Source organism: Bombus impatiens, unplaced genomic scaffold, assembly GCF_000188095.3.
Source record: "Bombus impatiens unplaced genomic scaffold, BIMP_2.2 scf_0487, whole genome shotgun sequence".
NCBI classification, from domain to species: Eukaryota; Metazoa; Arthropoda; class Insecta; order Hymenoptera; family Apidae; genus Bombus; species Bombus impatiens.
In genome coordinates, this window is record NT_176906.1 from 1,423,243 (window position 1) to 1,442,746 (window position 19,504).

Consider the following 19,504-nt stretch of genomic DNA (forward strand, 5'->3'; position numbering starts at 1 on the left):
TTCGTGATTAGAAAGCTTATACGTAAATCATTCGTACCGATATCGGACAAATAACAAAATAATAACTTTGCAAGAATAAATAGATTCCCAAGGATCGAGGGATTCCTAAGGAATAAGGCAAACGAGACTCGTGAACTTGACGTTGGTGATGAAAATAAATCGTACTCGAATATCAAATAATTTAACTGGTTGGCTATACCTATCTTCCTTAAACCGACACTGAAATAGAAATACGCAAGAACGAAAATAGATCGGAGGGATGAACTTATGATATTCGACAGAGATTTCGTTTAATGCTTCAGTAATGAATTGGCAATATTGTAATTAATTATTGGATAAAAATTATTTTCACTAAAAGATATAATTATTTGCAAATTTTAAAATGAGATAAATATTTCTTGTATATTTCGTTTAAAATAGTAACAGATTTACATTTAATAGTAACAAGGAATCTAGTAATATATTAAACATATAAATATGTAAAACACCGTATCATTTTGGATTTTACTTCGTTGAAACTTTTCTTTTTTCAAGAGGAGAAATCGTTTTAAAAGGCAGCATTTGATGATTTCCGCCTTTATGTAGAAAAGTAAACAAGTAAAACCTTAGACAATGAGAGAATCCGAAAGGACGAAGAATCCAGCTGAGCGATATGGATACAAACTAACATTAACGATCTTGGTTAACCTTAAGTCAACGGATTTACGGCAGAAACCAATACCGTGAAATACCTGTGAACTCTATACCAAACGGAAGCCACCGAATTGTTTCGCTGGAACTTTCCCAGACGGCGTGTAGGTGCAGCCGTGAATAGATATTCCTAAAGCTACCAGAATCCAATTTAACGTCATCCCTACGCTACGCTTCGCTTTCCAGCATATTTTAATCCTGAGCATTGTCTACAATGTCTGGACGGATTCATTATCGACGATTGCCAACGATCTGCTAACCTGAACGCGATTGTTCGACCTTCTTCCCCCATTGATTGCATACGCGACCTTGTTATTCCCTTTTCCTTTTTGAAAGAGAGAGAAAAAACAAAGTTTTTTCCTGCTCTTATCGATTCGAAGTTCGTCGTGTTTTATCTCGAAGGAACTGTAATAAAAAGGAAACTCGCAGCTCTCTAAATCTAAATGGAGTTTTGAATTATTGAACATGTTTAACACGTTCGAGTCCATGCATATAGGTACTGGTAATTCATGACTTCGCTAGGGGTGAAATGTTCATTAAATAATCAAACGGAATTTTTGATTTTATGCTTACGCGATACAAATAATATGAAATTATAAGAAATTTTAACGAAATTAAAACTGAATACTACATCGTTTGAGACGATGGATTTTTTCAAACTAATCGAAAAGGAATCGTTTGTGGAACTATATCTCAATCGGAAGATATAATACGCCATATAGAACGCCAATATCACGAAGTTACGAGACACAGTTAAATATGTAGCCGATTTCTGCAAACTGGTGAGCGCGTCTAAGCCCTCATACATAAGCCCTCGGCCCACTTACCATTCATTGCTGTCATTAACAGCCACGCTGTCTCCCATTTCGTCCTATATCGTCTGCGTTCCGCATACGTCACGCTTATGTGCACATACAGTATAACTCCTTGCGAATTTACGGGTTAGAAATCACGCTCATACATTCGGCAGCTATGAGACAACAAATTAAAAGTATGCACGTAACCGATAAACGTGCATACGGAGGAGAAAGACTGTCGTTTACAAAATTCCAGCATTTATTGTACTTTTATGATATTATAATATGCTGTATTATCAATGATCAGAGTACCAATGGAAATTGTAAATAATTCTCTAAAAATTATACCGATGTAAATAGTTAATCGCACATATATGGAATCATGGGATGAAATATTTCATATCAAACGCGATCCTACGATATTCAAACATATGCGCTTTAGGGCGCGTTTATCTCCTCTGTTATCGTAATCATGATCAAACAGTTTGAAGTTCTAGAGTTTATACGACTACAATAGTAGTCTAGTGCCTCCAAGAATTGTTCAAGGTATACTTTCAGGAATACTAACATCATGATGTGGCTATAGAAATTATTGAAATATACTATCCTTACTTTCTAATAAAGCGTTCATTTATCGTATTCTATAAGTTTCATTTTTATAATATCAAATTATTTTGTAATCATATGGAAGTATTATTAAGTAACACGAAATTTAATATACTTGAACGCAAATAATTAATATGTAAATATTACAATAACATTTTCGTGAAATATTTCTTCATAAACGTAAGTCCAACGTGACAGGCTAACAACTAATTCTCTACGCAACAAAGGCAGCCATAATAAAGCAACGAGCGCGTATGCAGAATTAATCGAAAGGAACAAGAAACAGATTTCGTGCCTTTCACGAATCAACCACTTTTACCACGGTGCCCTGTTTAGAGTCGTGCAACTGGTATAAAAGCTAGCGCGCTTATTTGTCTTCAAACGCGTTACAACTTCCTTTCACGGTCTTTTTTCGATAAAGGGCGGCAAAGTGAACCGACGGACCCTTCGTGGCCGACATACCATTAAAATCCACCCTTTTTCGAGGTTTTCAGCGCATTCACCAACAAAACATTGCGCCGTTGGAGACGCGGCTTTACGACGTAGAAACACCGCCGAGGAATATAAAATGTACATACATCGGCATGCATAAAAGCTTCGCGAGTTGCCGGGCTAAGCGAATCACCGACCCATAAACCATCCTTGACTCTGTCCTCGTCTTTGCCTACGAAGCGCCTGCACCGCAGAAATTGAAAACTATCGGCGTCGTTGGTTGGCTCGGTGTCGCGCGCGCGTATCGCCTTACGGGCCTGGCGGAAAGAAGCGGAAAGAAGTACAAAAAAAAATTCATTTTTTTTTCATTCACTGCCGTAGTAGCTCAAAGGGCGAGTGAACCGGCGCTTATGAAACCGTGGTGAGATGGTAACGAAGCGCGACGATGTCTAAATAACCTCGAAATAGAGATAATTAGGGACAAATTTAATTACGGCCATTCAACACGATGTATCGACCAGGATGTTTTATAACCGGGCCCGCATAATTAACTACACAAGACATTTTTCCACCGAAGGCAAGGATAGCAAACCATAGTCGCGGAAAACGCTATGAGTATATCTCCGAAACAAGAAATTCAAATGCCTAAAGACCAATCGCAAATTATATAATATCACCTCGTAAATGGGACTGTTGGAATTAAAAACAGAAAGTGGTGAGACGTTTGAAACGACCCGAATTCGAACGATCGATATGGATCTTTTTTCGCTAATAGGATTATAAAGAAGCACTTAGTGAGTTGGACAATCGATTTCGTTCCTCGCGTACAATCTTTGGAAGATGTGGAACCGATCCTCTTCGTGTTTTACCTATGTATATATGTATTTCGTAGTCGTGTAATCCGCGTTTTTAAGTTCGCGAGCAATATTTTTCCTTTTCCTAATACACACTAAATCTAAGAATCTAAATCTGAATAAGGGAAATTTGGTAACAGCGTATCTAGAAACGATAGTACCAACAATAGACCGAGAAACATTAAATGAAATGATCAAGACATCGTGATAGATCAATGCAAAACTGCATTTTAATTCGTCTATCAACAATTTTTAAACGCCCTAGTGTTTCTTTCGCCGCTATATTTTCATGCGTTCTTTCGTTCTTTTAAGGTAATCGAAAATATCGAAAAAAGAACGTGATATAGCCGATGTTTAAAGAATAATTACATCGATACAATCGATAGGTATCACATCGACGCGAAAAAATTATGTTTCAGAAGTATGAACTACTTGTACGCGCTACTGAAATTCTTCCTATCGATCGGTAAGGCATACCTAGAGAGAGACGCCGCTTGCTGGCACGTGCTACTACTAAAGAGTACTCGTTTTCATCGTATCTCTATAAGAGGTCAACGAGCAGTCAGGATTAGGGGAAGTCCTCTTCCAACTCTATCAGATTCTCGTTACGTTTCTTTATGCGAGACCGGATCGTTTCGTTCAAACACCAAGTTCTTTCCCAATCCAACACCAAAAGCATGGAACCCGACACATTTTACGATGTCGTTTTGTAATTTATTGCACGCAATAACGCACGTAATTTATAAAACAAAAGTTCTTCGAATAGTTGAACGAAGTTGCGGCTAAGTTATCGATTAGTACTAAATCCTCTCCATTTGCTCTGACCCTAGATGGAAACCCATCCATAAATCAAGTGCTATTGACACCAGTTTATGGCGTCGGAGCCTAAGAAGTAACGATAAATAGGCAGAAACCTAATGAGAGAGGTTGTGGAAAATGTCGTTGATCTTCCGCGTAGTGAAAGTTGTATGGGCACCAACGGCTCAAAAAAGATGGTGCATAAGGATACTTAATTAAATACCAATGTTTTTAATTAAAAAATCAATTATCTATGCAAGAAATACTATTTATAACATTGTAATATGTTTGTTAGAATTTGAGAAGATTTGAGGAGATTAGCGAATGATGGACAATTATCTTTAGATTACTTGGTTGCAGCGTTATATGCTCTGTAGTAAAGGCTATTGTTGACAAAAGGAAGTTGTTTTTGATAGTTTACTATGATCTTTAATTACCTGATCTTTAAACATCTATATTATGATCACTATAGAATCAAGCCACATCTCAAGGACCGCTTCAATAGAAATAAGACAGACAAGTTTATTCAATTTGTGAAAGAAATCAAACTCCTAATCAAAATAATATCACTAAATTATACACTAAATAATTGTTAACAATCAAGCAGGTAATGCAATAAAAAAACGGAAAATACAGATAAAAGAATACTATTATTATTCCATTACAAAATTTACAAGGTAAACATTCATAATTTAAAATGTCTCAAAGAAAATCAGTAAAAGCCAAGGGTCACTCGCATCAGCTGTCACGAACAGTTTATTAAGATAAAAACCTTTATTGGGAGGTAAAATAAACGCATTGAAACCGATCGTAAAGGAAGGTAGAATAAAAAGAAGGGAAATTTCTAGAGAATACACGTGATACGGCCAACAAAGCCTATGTCCTATCTGTCTCGTCACATAATCGCGGCAAAAGAGTCTCGCCAGAGCTGAAATTATTGCGTTTTCTTGGACCATGTCCAAGCACCGACAACTAACAGCCGTGTGATTATTGCAACATATTCTACTATACTGGCCTACATCGAGGAGACGAAGATCCCGTACTCGATACTTCGACCTATCGATCCTTTCCATATTTTCGATAATTTAACTTAACCGTTTAACAACTGTTTAACTATAGTTAACACGAACTACGATTAAAGGAACGAAAAAAACGATCAAATGAAAGAAATGGATAAAATGAAATTACAGGAATTACTTAATTAAGGGATTTGAATTAGCTTTAATAATGACCTCCTGGTACGACACCGCGTTCGTAAAAGCGTTCGACGCGAGCACCACGAACCAAGTAACACTGCACGTGGTCGAAACTCCAACAAGTTATCATGATCATTAATCATCCCTTTAATAATCACGCGCGATTACACCGAACGTAATTTTGCGTTCCCGTAAACATGCGACCTCTCTCGATTAACTATATAATTCAAGGTCGAGCGTCGTGCGCAACTCGCGCACGGCCTGAAAAAACTAACAATAACAACGAGTTGGCGAAGTCTTTTTCACCCACGGTATCGACAATTAAACCATTTGCGAATAGGTCACGCGTTCTCTCTCGCATTTCGTTGAAAAGCACGTGAAACTCGATAACCCGATGCCAGTGAAAGAGAGAAAGAGAAAGAGAGAAAGCAGCGATTAAAGAGGCATGCAACTGACAGTCAGATGACAGCTGACTGAGTGACCCATACGTATCGCCCCTCCCATTGGACGATTCTGGATTTTACTTCGAATCGACGTGTTCAGAGGGTGGCTTTTGTTTCGATAGAATAAGAGAGCTTACCACCTTGCTTACGAACTGGCATCTCGTTTGATGACAACTAAATCCTGGTGCACGTATACGTCAGAACACAAGGCTATGGATAAAGGGTGAACGTCGACAAAGAAGCGTAAACGGCACTACTTTACGGAAGGGTGAAGAAATGGGAAAGAGAGTAACACAAAGAACGGTGTGTCACTTCGATACTCCACGATCGCGCACGGTTCACTATTGTCACGCGAATCGACGACCTGTTTCACGGGTGGCGTAGACGGGCATATACACGGCTCGGCACGTCACTCGCGAGACCTCCCGGTGGCCCGTCGAAACGTGGTAAAACGAAACGGATATAAACACAGGCCGCCACCACTCGGCCACGGGCAATATGGCGTCGCGCTTATTCTAGCAGTCGGAAAACTAACTAGTCGTGAGAACGCCACCTCCGATTGGTCGATCGCACCATACGTGACGTCAGGTCGTCTCGTGACACACTCCCCCGTGAAAGCAACCCCTACGATTGCACCGGCGGACGTACACATATAATTTTCGGAAATATTCATATCGGATACTTAAGGACGATATTTTTATTAGAATGAGAAAGAGATTCATTTCAGAGAATGTATTATTTTAATATTAATAATAGAAGTTATTTAAATATCGACGGTATGTTTAAAGTTTGTAATTGCACCTGTATAAACTTCCAGTATGTGTCGCAAGCTGAAAAGGCTTCGAACAGTGTCATCTTGCGGTAAAGAATAAAACTATAATCTGTAGAAAGATTCACATAATATGTATTCTATGTCGAGTAGGTAATGTTGAAAGAATAAAACTCGTCGTATTATACGTTAAAAATATATACAATATATTACACGGTGTTAAGGGGAAAGTGTAGGTAGACGTTTAGAATAAGATCTAAGAAATTGAAAAATGATAAGACTGTCCTCAGACTATACGTTAAGTAATTCCCAGATTGTCGAAAATCGGTTGAAGTTAATTAATGAATGGAAACCGCAACGTGAAGTGTATGTAACCTTATTTTGTCACATAATTCATACATTTTTTGTTAACATTATAAAGATATAACATTAATAAGTTTGTTCAAGTTAATTCATTATTTGTAATACAAAAATTCTAATAATATTGTATCACTTTTTTAAGCTGGTCTTTAAAATATGGAGATTCTATAATAGCAGGGATGGCTGGTATTAACGGGGCAGTAATTAATTCAATATTTAGACAACAATTAAAATTACGTCATCATGGTTGGGCATTTACTATGCTATTTATATCAACAGGATCAGCACTTTCTGCATATTTTTGTCATAAATCCGTATGTTAAAATATATAAAAATCATTAAATCTTCTTACAATAGAAAAGAATAGCAATAAATTAATTTATAATAATAATAATACATAACAAAGTAACAATTGTTATTTTCAGTTTATTACAGAAAATCTGCTATTATTTCGATCTAATTGCATAATGTGTCAAGAATTGAAAGCATCTGCATTCCTTGAGAGTAATGCATTACTATATTCCTTAATAGTAGCTCCAACAATAAATCTTGCTGTAACATTTTTGTATTTCTTTATTTTTTATATTGCAATTAATCGACCTTTTACCTCTAGACAATTTCTTATAGATTGCTGGAAGTATAGGATATAGAATTCCATACATATATGAAGTAAACGAACTTCTGAAATTCTGGTGGAATGTTGTCAGACCTCAAGCTAGAGCCTTATCATTTTTATTCCTCTGTAATATGGTTGTAAGTAGCACAGTGACCTACTCGCAAGCAGCATCGATGGAAAACATAACAAATACTATATTAAAGATTCATAAATACATAGAAAATAGAAAGGTATAGTTATATACATATTACTTAGTATATGTTAATATATGTATGCATATATGTCTGTATGTACATAACATATTTACATATTTGTTCTTATATTTTATACAGGATACTAAACTGTCAGATAAAAACTCATTTCCTTAATGATACTAAATGTGTTATATAGTAAAACGTTAAGAGCAATAAATTAAATTGTATAATTAATCAGTCTGTATGGAGTAATTTTATAAAACTTATTCATTTACAAAATGTATAACAAATTTTAGTAGAATTTAATTATTTATTTAAGTATTAAATTAGACTGTATATATCACAAAAAATCTATTATTGATTATCCATTTCTATAAATCAATTACAGGTGCATTGTAATTATAGTACGACCTTAAACTAAAAACTAAAATAATAATTTTATAAGTTTAGAAAAAAATATGTGATCATATTATAAATCTTGGACAATAAACAGATTCAGTTAATTATCCTGAATAACTTCATAAATTAAAAAATACTTTTAAAAAATGGGTCTGTTATAAAATATGATATTTGTTAAAATTTTATTTGGAACATTATAACATTTTGTGTATTATAAAAAGTATATTATAGTTTCATTAATTATAGAGCACAACTTTTCATTTTGTTTCAGTATTCAAACAACAAATTACTGAAACAATACACATGAATGATTTTTGTGCTTGAATAAATTTATATCTTTATAAGTAAAAATACACTTATATGTACACGATATTATATATATATCTATACAAAAAAGTAATATAAAATATTAATTTCAAAAATTTTTCAGTATTATATTTAACAATTCTTTATTTTTTATATAATAAACAGTATATTTAATATTTAATGTTTAAAAAAAGCTATTAATGCTTACAATTATACATACCAGACATCCATGTTTACTTTCTCAAATATATTACTAATAGTGAAATATATTAATTTCGTTTGAATATCACAATTTTTTGGACTACAATCAGAAATGCAGATGTTAGTATGATGGCAAGAGTAAACACATTAAGTACATTTATTTTTCAACTATTAATTAGGAAATGTCACAATAAAAGAGACATATTATGGACAAAAAAATGAAATAAACAATATTTTATATGAGCTAAATGAAAATACATTTATATCAAATATAGAACAGTTTGAAAAAGATTTCCAACTGTATTTAGCTTGAACATTAATATTATTTTTACTACATTTAGTATTTTGTAAATAATGATTTAGAAAGGATAAGGCCATCATACTCAGGATTCTATTATCTTTGTTAACAAACATATTTTCTTATGAAGTAAACCACACCACTGGAAATATCAAAAGATTAAGTTGAACTGCTTTTAGTACCATATTTATGTATTCCATAGCTTTTACAGGAAGACATTTGTGATAATGATTATGATATAATGATAAATAAAAAAGTTGTACATATATATATAGAAATGAAAGATGATTTTGTAAGGATAAGACAATAAAATTAATAGATATTGAACACAATTGTGTATATGAAAAATAATTAACTTCTATTATAATGAATGCTTGTTGACTGGCCATTATATTATTGCATTGATAATTAATATATTGTAGACAACAATTAAATGTATCTGTATTTAGATAACAAATGTTGCCAGATATATGATAAATGGGGGGTCCTTTGAGAGAACCCCAGGGCAGTTGCTAGCATCTTCGACCTTGCCAATGTGTCAAATAATCTTGATAACTCACAGTCACTTTCTCACTCTGGTATCGAGTTAATTTCAGACTACGTCTAATATCGGGAGTAACTAATCCTTTATAGCCTCCTTTATGTAGCAAAGAGTCTATTGTTTCAATTTGGCTCCATCCTAGATCAATAAAATTTTGACTTTGTAAAATTCTACAAGTACCATTACACATACCCGTAACTTAAACATAATTTAATCATTAAATAAGCTATTAATTCATTAATATATGTTGCTTCGTATTATAGAACAATTGTTTACAAAATTCTCTTAAGGATACAAATTCAAATTTATAAAATGAAAATACAAACCTTGCTCTATTGCTACATCTGGCAAATATGTAGCAGTTCGTTTATTGCCTTTTTCATTATGGAATTCTATACGAATTCCGTGAACTCCTATTATCCAGTCTAGATAATCTGCTCCATCTTCAAAATGTCGGAGTATAGAAACACTTACATGTAATCGTGGAAGTTCTTCTAATGTGATAGGATTAAACCGTGAATCTTTGAAAGCACTATAAAAAAGATACACTATAAACATATATAAAATGTCTTTTATATTGGTATTATATTTAATATAAAATACTACCTAGTAGTAGCATATTCCCTTAATCCAGCATGCAACTGCATTGCATTGAATGTACCAATACAACCCCTTAATCTCATATCTTTACCCGTGGTCCATGTTACAAATAAAGGGCTTTAATATAAAAATATTAATAAATATTAATATATTAATATTAATTTTGATCAAATATATTAAAATTTGAATACAAAATTCTCATCTAACTGAAATTGAAAAATGATATGAAATCAAAAAGCACAAGTCTTTCAAAAATCCTAATTCAAATATTTATGCATGTAATTTTATCTACATAGTTACTACTTATATCTATTTTTACCGAACATTTTCAAGTATTTCATAGGTTACAAAATAATAAAAATAAAATATGTTCAATGATTTTTCTTATTTTCGATTGAATAAAAACTATTTGAATACAAAGATTGTGTCAACAATATTTGAGACATATTTGCAATATCATATTCATAAAATAAAAATTATAACCTTCGGATACAGCTATAAACACGAAATGTAAATACATGTAATGAGACAATCAGAAGATAAATCATAAATAAAATATCAAAAATATCATATTGGAAGAAACGTATTTTCAAATTTATGATCATAAAAGATTGAACTATTAAAAATAGCAAACAAGAAAGTAGCTGAATGGGAATATCAATAACAAATACTCACAAAGCTTCGTTACTGAAGTTGGGTGGTTTTGGTGGGTCAAGTTGGTGCAGTTGGCAGTAAAGGACATCGAAACAATAAAAGCCCATCTCAGGCTGAACTATTATAGAGTTCCGTATACGAATACCATTTTGTAAACTTACGGTATTATTACGTGGTATACTTGTAGAATCATTCAACTTTTGCTTTTTCGTTCCACAACAACCAGCTGCCATGGTTTCTTAGTTAACTCTTCTAAGTACGATAGATGCGATCGGTTCCGTATCATGCATCTTATTCATTCGTTGCTGTTGCTGTTGCTATTGCATATGAGATTATGTTGCACGCGTTCCGCTAGATGTCTCATCACGCAAAAAAACAGCTGTTTCATTGCCCGCTATTTTTCTACTGAATGTTTCTCTAATACCAGAATGCATATTATTGTTTTAGTTAGAATTTCAAAAATACATGAATACATCAATTTATATATTTTGGATATTTAAATATAATTAATAAGTACATTTATGCATTAATTGAACGAAACTTATTTTATCATTAATTATGGAGTACGTTCCTAATGAATGTTATCCTTCTTTTAAATACATACATAAACATACATAAATTATTTCGTAACTATAAATTTAATCATAATTTCAAACAATTTTGAGCAGTTAAAGAATATAAAATGTTGTAGTACATACAAATTAAGTATATATATGTCGGAGAAGAGTCAGGAACAGGGTTGTGGGCGTTTGATAGACCTCCCTTGGAGTTGGCCAGTGTTGCGTTATAACGAAGATACGGCCTGATACTACGAGTATGAACACTACCGATTCGACAATCAACAGCGGTGATTAGGCACTCACAATACTAGTGAAAATGGTTTTAGGTTCGATAACGAATTCACGGTCAACGGGAGGATAGATATACTTGCTCTAACTCAAACGTGTACTACTCACTCGTCGTAAGACGCTACTCCCTTCGTCGATGAGATCTCAAGAAAGAATGAATTTTCGTCCCAATGAGAGATCTCCCGAAGGAATGAATGTTCGTCCCAACGTCACCACCGAGACAACCTCTGGTAGTGTATCTAGGTACGCCAGCTCCTCCGATCGGCGTCGCTGTCGATTGGTCGATTTGGGACAAAAGCTGCCTGTCCGTTTGCACAAATCCTAATTGCCGAAAAAACCCAGGTTTTATGGCGGGTCCTCGGGCTAACTGGACTTGTTCTATGTACGTGCCTCAACATCAGGTATTCATTGTCCGAAGGAACCGTTGGCATGTTTTACTGTCAGGTACCTCTATGGGTATTTCCTTTAATGAGGGTCATAACATCACTCCGCACCTTTGTTAGACGGAGCGCCCGTCCCGTTGACTGCGGCTACGTTCGGCAACTGATGGTCGCCTTGAGCCCAAGCTTATTATCACAAATCGCAAACACAGAATGACGGCAAATTGTTTAATTACAACTGTAAACTTTAATTACGATTTTACGGATTTTCCCGAAGTTCCACGGGAAGGCTCCGGTGTCCTTTCATCTCCGACATATATAACAGAATAGGGATATTAATAACAATTACAATAGTGTAATCAAATTTGATAATATAAAATTTTTATTCATTTGTTCCAATTATATAATAAATTATTATAACTTTTCTTTATATTCATTCAATTGTGGACTTTTCATTTTTTATGAATCTATGTAGATACATATTATTATGTATAAATTATTTAACAGAAATCCTCTTCATTAGGCACAATACATATTTTGTCCATTAAAATACATTTGAAGTCATAGAATAATGTGCTCTTTTTAAGTGAGCAACAGCATAAAATATTAAATCTTTTTAGTTGTAATTGCAAGTACTCTTGTAATTATATAATGTATATTACCGCTTAACTTTATTATCCAAATCAATTTTAAGAGAAAAATGATTTCAGTTACTTGTACAAGAAAAATTTATTATGTGCATAAAAACAACAAAGTTATATCTCCTATATAATAATGTATGTTTTATATTATTCTACATCAATGTAGAAACATTAATTCAATATAAATATAAAAAGATGTATATTTATTTCATGATGTTTTCATCCCTTAAACATGTTAATCTCTTTTATTTCATTACTAATTTTTGTTATACACTTTAAACTTAAAATATTAAATTTATTCACTCTGAATACTTTATTTTTAACTAAGGACTTGAAATGTTCTATTGTCACAAATCAAGCACATGCAATTAGTTTTCAAATACTGGACATCATTTTAAGTATATAAATGGCAGTTAATTAGACATCACATAATGCTGAGTATATGTGTGTGTATATATATATATAAACAATGAATAATAAAACTATACTAAACAAATGCTTATACCAAGAAAACCCAAGTATATTATATATTTTAATTAAAATAATTATATTATAATTAACAAAATCAAGTTTTGCTCCACTTGTATTTGTTAACAAGGGCTTTGATATATATAATAATAAAAGCAGTAATTAATAACTTGGCAGTGTATAGAAGTAGTTAAGTGAAGGTTAGTAAATAAAAAAAGTGAAAATATCAACACGTGGAAGAACACATTTTACTGTACCTCAAAGTCATCAAATATTTGCTTCATCGAATCATTTTAACATGATATAATAATAAGTTGTTTCAAGAAAAACAAAGTAATAAGATAAGTATGTTACAGAAAGCAATAGCAACTCTATTTGTGTTTTATGAGTCACACAATATTAAAATCACAATGAGATCGTCACATCTTCTTCTACAACTATAATACAACTATTATTAACGCATTTTAATAGTCATAATGCAGTCCATTGCTTATTTACAGTAGAGGTCCCATTCTATCATTTTTATTACATTGCTATTTTTTTAAGAGTATTATCTAAATTTCGTAAAATTAATAATAATTTTCAAATAGGTATCTACTATTAATTTAGTTGATTATGACTAATCTTAGTTATGATTATTCACAAAGAATTACATATTTATGTATTCAGTAGTATGATCCTTTGCTGTAATAATACGCTGGACTATAATATAACTAGAATTAATAAATTTCAATGTATCAATGGTATAAAAAAAAGAAATAAAAATATAAAAGTCCATATTGTTAATAAAAAATTAGACGTTATTAAAGGCTTTCACTTTTAAAAATTTTAGTGCATTAATGTAAGCATTTGCACATATTAAAGCAAAATTTATGTATGCCATCAATACAATGAAATTTAAATTAGTAAGTTAAAAATTAGTACTTACATATATATTATTCATGACACAGTCATGACAAAATAACGATAAGGAAGTTAATAACTTTCTTTGCATATGATTAATTTAAGAGAATGTAACATATAGTTTTAGATAATTATCTAATTTATATTAATTTAACCATCTATGTGAATTTCCGATAACTTTTGGTAAATAATAATACAAAAGTTATGCAGAATATAATAACTATATACTATGTATGAATTAATAGAACATCGTTAGAAGAAATATTATCAATAGAAAATCTAATGTTTTTCAATCTTCACTTATGTATTTATCTAAAAATGATATTCTATATTTTTTATAATATATGGATAATAGAAACATTTTCGCGTGAATTTGTACATTAAACCTTGTGAAGCAGGCAGTGAATTGCAGGCAGCATCACTGTGCTATAAAGTTATTCATATCACTCGTATACTGCAGACATAAATATAAATGGACACAGTAAGTATGATGGCAAAGCTAATTGCACATTATGTATAATCTATTTCTTAATCTTAAAATATTTATTCTATGAACTGAATCGTGTTGTTTAACTTATGAACGCATTAAAATACATGAGAATAGGCAATTATATAATATATGTTTTAAAATCTGAATATTTGACATATAGTTTTATCAATGATTATAAATATTAAAGTTAAAAGTTAATGCACTTGTCGTATATGCGTATATAGTTTACGATTATACCAATTATTAGTTAAATAATGATATTAATTACGTCATCTGAGATAACGAAAAAAGACAGTGCCATCATACATAAAATGCTATTGTCCTCAAGGAGGACCATGTGGTATCATAAGGGGGAAACTGTGTATGCAGAAACATACAAAGTACAGTAGGCACCATTTTAAACAATGAAAGATTGCAAACAATAGTCGCCTCCAATGTCATTTTCGTTTACGAATTCCACGATCAGCAGTTTCTTGTGGTGACAAACGATGAACACGGGGCGGAGGATGAAGATGAGAATGTGATGGAGGATAAGATGAACTTGTTTGATCCCACCAAAATGATGAGTAATCCCATATAGGTAACATAACGGGAGAAATAGGGGGTATTGGAAGAGGATGAATGAATGCAGGATGATTACGTTGTGTCATTACTAATCCATGTTCCTGACTGGCCATATAAGAATTGTATTGAGTGTTATTGTATAGTAAATGGGAGGTGTGAGACGTATTAGTGTTATAATGAACTGCAACAGAATTTGGTGGCAATTGGGGTCCTTGACTAGGACCCCAAGCCAGCTGCTAGCATCTCCGGCTATGCCAATGTGTCATATAATCTTGATAGCTTACGGTAACCTTCTCGCTTTGATATCTTGTTAATTTCACACTACGTCTAATATCTGGAGTGACCAACCCTTTGTAACCTCCTTTATGCAGCAATGAATCTATTGTTTGTATCTGGTCCCATCCTAAACACAATAAACTGTGCTTTTCAAAATATCTAATGTTTGTAGCATAGAATTTTATATTGTGTAGTATAATACAGAATTATAGTCTGTGATAAAAGTATTTACCAAAGATAATGAAATATAAGTAAATTACAAACCTTGTTCTGTTGCAACATCAGGTAAATAAGTAGCAGTTCGTTTATTACCCTTCTCATTATGGAATTCTATACGAATTCCATGGACACCTACTTCCCAGTCTAAATAATCAACACCATCTTCAAAATGTCTCAGAATTGACACACTAACATGTAAACGCGGTAATTCATCCCGTGTGATAGGATTAAAGCGTGAATCTTTGAATGCACTTTAAAAAGTTCCACATATTTTTAAAAACATAAAGCAATATTTTATCTAAATTAAAAATAAAAAATTTTACCTAGTTGTTGCATATTCTCTAAGTCCAGCATGTAACTGCATTGCATTAAATGTTCCAATGCAACCTCTTAACCTCATATCTTTTCCGATAGTCCATGTCACAAATAATGGGCTATAAAATACACAATGCATACAGATATATGTTGTCTTTTTATATTATTTATAAATAAGGATACTTTTAGGCAAAATATATCATGGTTATATGGATGAAGTTGATAATCTAAGAAAATATATTTTCTTTACGAGATAAAAACTTGATTCTGTATAATAATAAACAGAAAAAGGAATAAATATGTAGAAAATTAAATTTTTATAAAAGATCCTATAGATACATATACATACATATACGCAATAAATGATTTTTATTTTTATGTAAACAGTATCATGAATATAAATAAATAATAAATAATATATTTCGGAAGTGAAAACCAACACTGAACTTTACGTAGGCGATAAATTCTTATAATTAAACTCGTATTTCGTTGTTTGGATGCATCAACATTGTAACAAAGAAACTCAAGGAAAGCGAAGGCACACGAACACAACATTTGAACAGAAAAGAGAGAGCAGCTGATACGTAGGCATATAAGACAAAGATATGCTATATAAGAGAAAGAGACGATAATATGAAAGAAAGAATAGAAAATTTTAAAAAGTAAATACAACGACAGTGAATATTATTACTTACAATGCTTCGTTGCTAAAGTTGGGCGGTTTTGGAGGGTCGAGTTGATGTAATTGGCAATAAAGAACATCGAAGCAAAAGAAGCCCATCTCAGGCTTTACTATTACACTGTTTCTTAATTGTATGCCATTTTGTAATATCGAACCGTTACAAGGAACACTTGACGAATTGTTCAGCTTTTGCTTTTTCGTTCCACAACAACCTGCAGCCATGGTTTCTTAGTCGATTCCTTGAACGGTCTGCCTACTACTGCAGATACGATCGGCTCTCGACCCTCACGACTTCCATTCTTCTCTCCTGCTGTCGCTGGCGCGATTGCGCGCGCGTTCCGTTAGATGTCCTCATACTCGTGGAAACAGCTGTTTCATTATCTGCCATTTGGTGAAAGCGCGGCATCGAACGGTGAAATTTGAAAATTGGCGGTAGTATTAGCGGTTACTTTTATCGCCGATACACGTGTGAGAAGTAATAACTTAAAAGTGAAACAAATCGGTCGAATAAGAAAAAGATGGACACGACACACAACAAGCGAAACACTTTACGATAATAAGTATGTTTAAACAATCGTATTCGAATCTTCTGTTGTGCTGCACAATAGAGGTTGTAAATTTCAAACGAAAAATTTAATACATCATCATCGTAATCCTATTGGAGTGTATAAATAGAAGATTATTACATAATTATACTGTATGCAAAAATAATCGATACATAATCATGATTTGATTTCAATAGCAGATAATTGTTTATTCTTCATATACATGTATATACATGTTTGTATTATTAACGAGCAATTTTATTTCATGATGTTATATAAATTTTGTTCTGTTTTGTATAATGAAACGGTACACGATAACTAAAGTATCGTTCGTTTTGACAACACGAAAAGCACTTGAGAGACATGTGTGAATACAATTGCTTGAAGAAGAATCTATGCCGAGGGCACCGACTTTTCTAACCCCTTACCTGGCACCTGCTCACGATGCATCGGAGAAGCTCAAGGCGTGACAGCAGATTCAACCTGGCAACATGTGCATGCTTGTAGTTATCCGGTATATTGCTAAGTGGCTATATTTTTTTGTGACAGCTAACATTGTATACTCATAGTTTATCGTGTAACGGTTGTAAAATTTGTACCGAGTGTCTAGTGAAATTACAATCTTCATTTTTTATCTACGGAAGTACACTTTTGAGGTAAACAAAGCATCGAGTCACAGAATTGAGAATTGATTCTTGATTGCATCTAGTATTAAATGTAGTGATACACATAAACATAAATCGTAATCTTAATTTGTTGGTTAAGGAGAAACGTGAAAACGTGAAGAAAAGAAAATAATGTGATACTGAATTCATTATTTATAGCCAATTTTTAAGTTGATGTATTGTATGATCATTTGAGTACAAAGAAAAACGGAAAACCTGGATGAAAAGTAGAATACATTCGAGAAGTTGCGAAGAAACTACAGAATCGTTCGATGATGTTAGTGTAGTAAAAATGGGTAAGGATTTTCTTTCTATATTTACTTCACGTATGTATGTGTCGTGTTACATTATTCGAATCTCGCTCGCCGATGGTCATTTCCAATCTTGTCTCTTAAACACGTATACATATGTATATGACATACCATGTTTGTATTAACTATGTACAGTTTATACGTGAACACGTTATATAAAATGTGTCATAATACTTTGAACATCTGAAAGTGACTCACATTTACGCAATCTTTACGCGGCGCTCGAGTCAGATTATTTCAAATAGATACGAAACCTCGCACGGATATTCAATGAATGGAAAATTCGAAAGCGCAAACGCTATTGGGCAACTTAAGAAAATCTTGTTTCTTTTCGAATTTAATTAGAAAAAACCGCTATTGGCGTTTCGACCGAAATCTTTCGATTGTTTGATTTATTTTACGCTCTCGTGACTTCTTCTTACAATTATTAATTTGAAAGAATATCCTTTTATCTATTCTCATTTACCTTCCGGAAATGCATCACGATTCATTCCAAGATATTTATAACTGAAATAGGCATCGCTGACATCGCCATCGTACGTTCCAATTTACGCTCCGCAAATTATCCACGCTTCTGTGGCGTTGATGCACGGTCGAAGCGCACCTTAAGCAACGTCGAGTTAATTACAGTGATGAGACAGCTGTAATCGATTCGACATTTTAGTGGCAGGTCGATTCACATATAGCACAAAGATCATGGAGGAATATCGATGAGAAATTGATGATGTATTTATGAAAATATAATCCTCATTTTTGATGGTAGATTGATTTTTGTGGTAGGTTTTCTACATGATATGAGGCCCAGCCATAAATTAACAACGACAAGCTATTTCACTTAGACACACAAAATGCATTTGCTAGTTTAATGTAGTTACTGTTGGTGTTGATAATGCACTTGTATGCATCCCACGGACGCGGTTTTACCATTTAGGCTACCAAACAAAAGTTCGGTCAGTAACCTACTCAAATCGATTGCGGATAGACGAATCACATTTTGCTCGAAAAAGTGTTTGGCCCATATTATATTCTTTAATCTCAAATATCTTTTTAAATAAAAGATTTTTTTTATATATTAATGCGAAGATCAATTTATGTTTAAAATAGCATTTAAGCATTATTTAAATTTTTAATACATTTGCGTCTCAGAATAAATTCATTATATCGAGAATGAAGATTAGAAAACAATTAAAAAGAATTGAAGGTTGCGCGTGATGCAATCGTCGTGTAAGTAGTTCTTGCGCGTAAGAAAAATCGCATTCCTACGTATAATTGAAGTAAACGTTAAGAAAAGTTGTAAAAATGTACGCGTGCGATTATGTACACATCATAAAGCTTGAACAATGCTCTTCCTGCAGCATTCTTTCCAATGATTGTCTACATTCTTCTTTTCTTGTACCTACACAGCACTTGATTTCACCTTATTCTTAACGCGAGAAATATTTT

At 32.8% G+C, this 19,504-nt stretch overlaps 5 protein-coding genes across 9 annotated transcripts in view; 2 read left to right on the plus strand and 3 right to left on the minus strand.

Moving 5' to 3' along the window:
* LOC100747372 (disks large 1 tumor suppressor protein) overlaps positions 1 to 6,331 on the minus strand; it is a 537,264-nt gene extending 530,933 nt beyond the window's left edge. For 2 of the 4 annotated variants that reach the window (XM_033321742.1, XM_012387743.3), the window contains exon 1: positions 5,954 to 6,331. In XM_033321742.1, coding sequence (XP_033177633.1) covers positions 5,954 to 5,975 — 22 coding nt within the window. In that variant the 5' untranslated portion in view covers positions 5,976 to 6,331. The remainder of the gene's footprint in view (positions 1 to 5,953) is intronic. The other 2 variants (XM_012387744.3, XM_012387748.3) reach the window with 2 other exon arrangements.
* A 366-nt stretch (positions 6,332 to 6,697) lies between these two features.
* LOC100743985 lies at positions 6,698 to 7,989 on the plus strand. Of its 2 annotated transcripts, none has more exons than XM_012387861.2 (5): positions 6,698 to 6,951; positions 7,088 to 7,259; positions 7,371 to 7,499; positions 7,573 to 7,792; positions 7,888 to 7,989. In XM_012387861.2, the coding sequence occupies exons 1-5, from the start codon at positions 6,857 to 6,859 to the stop codon at positions 7,899 to 7,901; spliced, it is 630 nt and encodes a 209-aa protein (XP_012243284.1). In that variant the 5' UTR covers positions 6,698 to 6,856; the 3' UTR covers positions 7,902 to 7,989. The 2 variants fall into 2 exon arrangements, with proteins under 2 accessions (XP_012243284.1, XP_033177638.1); XM_033321747.1 differs by having other exon boundaries at positions 7,573 to 7,791; positions 7,894 to 7,989.
* A 905-nt stretch (positions 7,990 to 8,894) lies between these two features.
* LOC105680998 (AMMECR1-like protein) lies at positions 8,895 to 11,183 on the minus strand. The gene is made up of 4 exons (XM_012387862.2): positions 10,776 to 11,183; positions 10,107 to 10,217; positions 9,827 to 10,032; positions 8,895 to 9,638 (listed from the first exon to the last, which is right to left on the minus strand). The coding sequence occupies exons 1-4, from the start codon at positions 10,985 to 10,987 to the stop codon at positions 9,472 to 9,474; spliced, it is 696 nt and encodes a 231-aa protein (XP_012243285.1). The 5' UTR covers positions 10,988 to 11,183; the 3' UTR covers positions 8,895 to 9,471.
* A 2,132-nt stretch (positions 11,184 to 13,315) lies between these two features.
* Positions 13,316 to 16,863, minus strand: LOC100747814 (AMME syndrome candidate gene 1 protein homolog). The gene is made up of 4 exons (XM_012387860.3): positions 16,554 to 16,863; positions 15,867 to 15,977; positions 15,589 to 15,794; positions 13,316 to 15,451 (listed from the first exon to the last, which is right to left on the minus strand). Exons 1-4 carry the CDS (start codon positions 16,760 to 16,762, stop codon positions 15,285 to 15,287), a joined length of 693 nt encoding a protein of 230 aa, XP_012243283.1. The 5' UTR covers positions 16,763 to 16,863; the 3' UTR covers positions 13,316 to 15,284.
* A 721-nt stretch (positions 16,864 to 17,584) lies between these two features.
* LOC100744098 (serine-rich adhesin for platelets) overlaps positions 17,585 to 19,504 on the plus strand; it is a 136,431-nt gene continuing 134,511 nt past the window's right edge. Inside the window, exons 1-2 of the mRNA XM_012387821.3 lie at positions 17,585 to 17,741; positions 17,910 to 18,046. The gene's annotated coding sequence lies outside the window, so the exon portion shown is untranslated. The remainder of the gene's footprint in view (positions 17,742 to 17,909; positions 18,047 to 19,504) is intronic.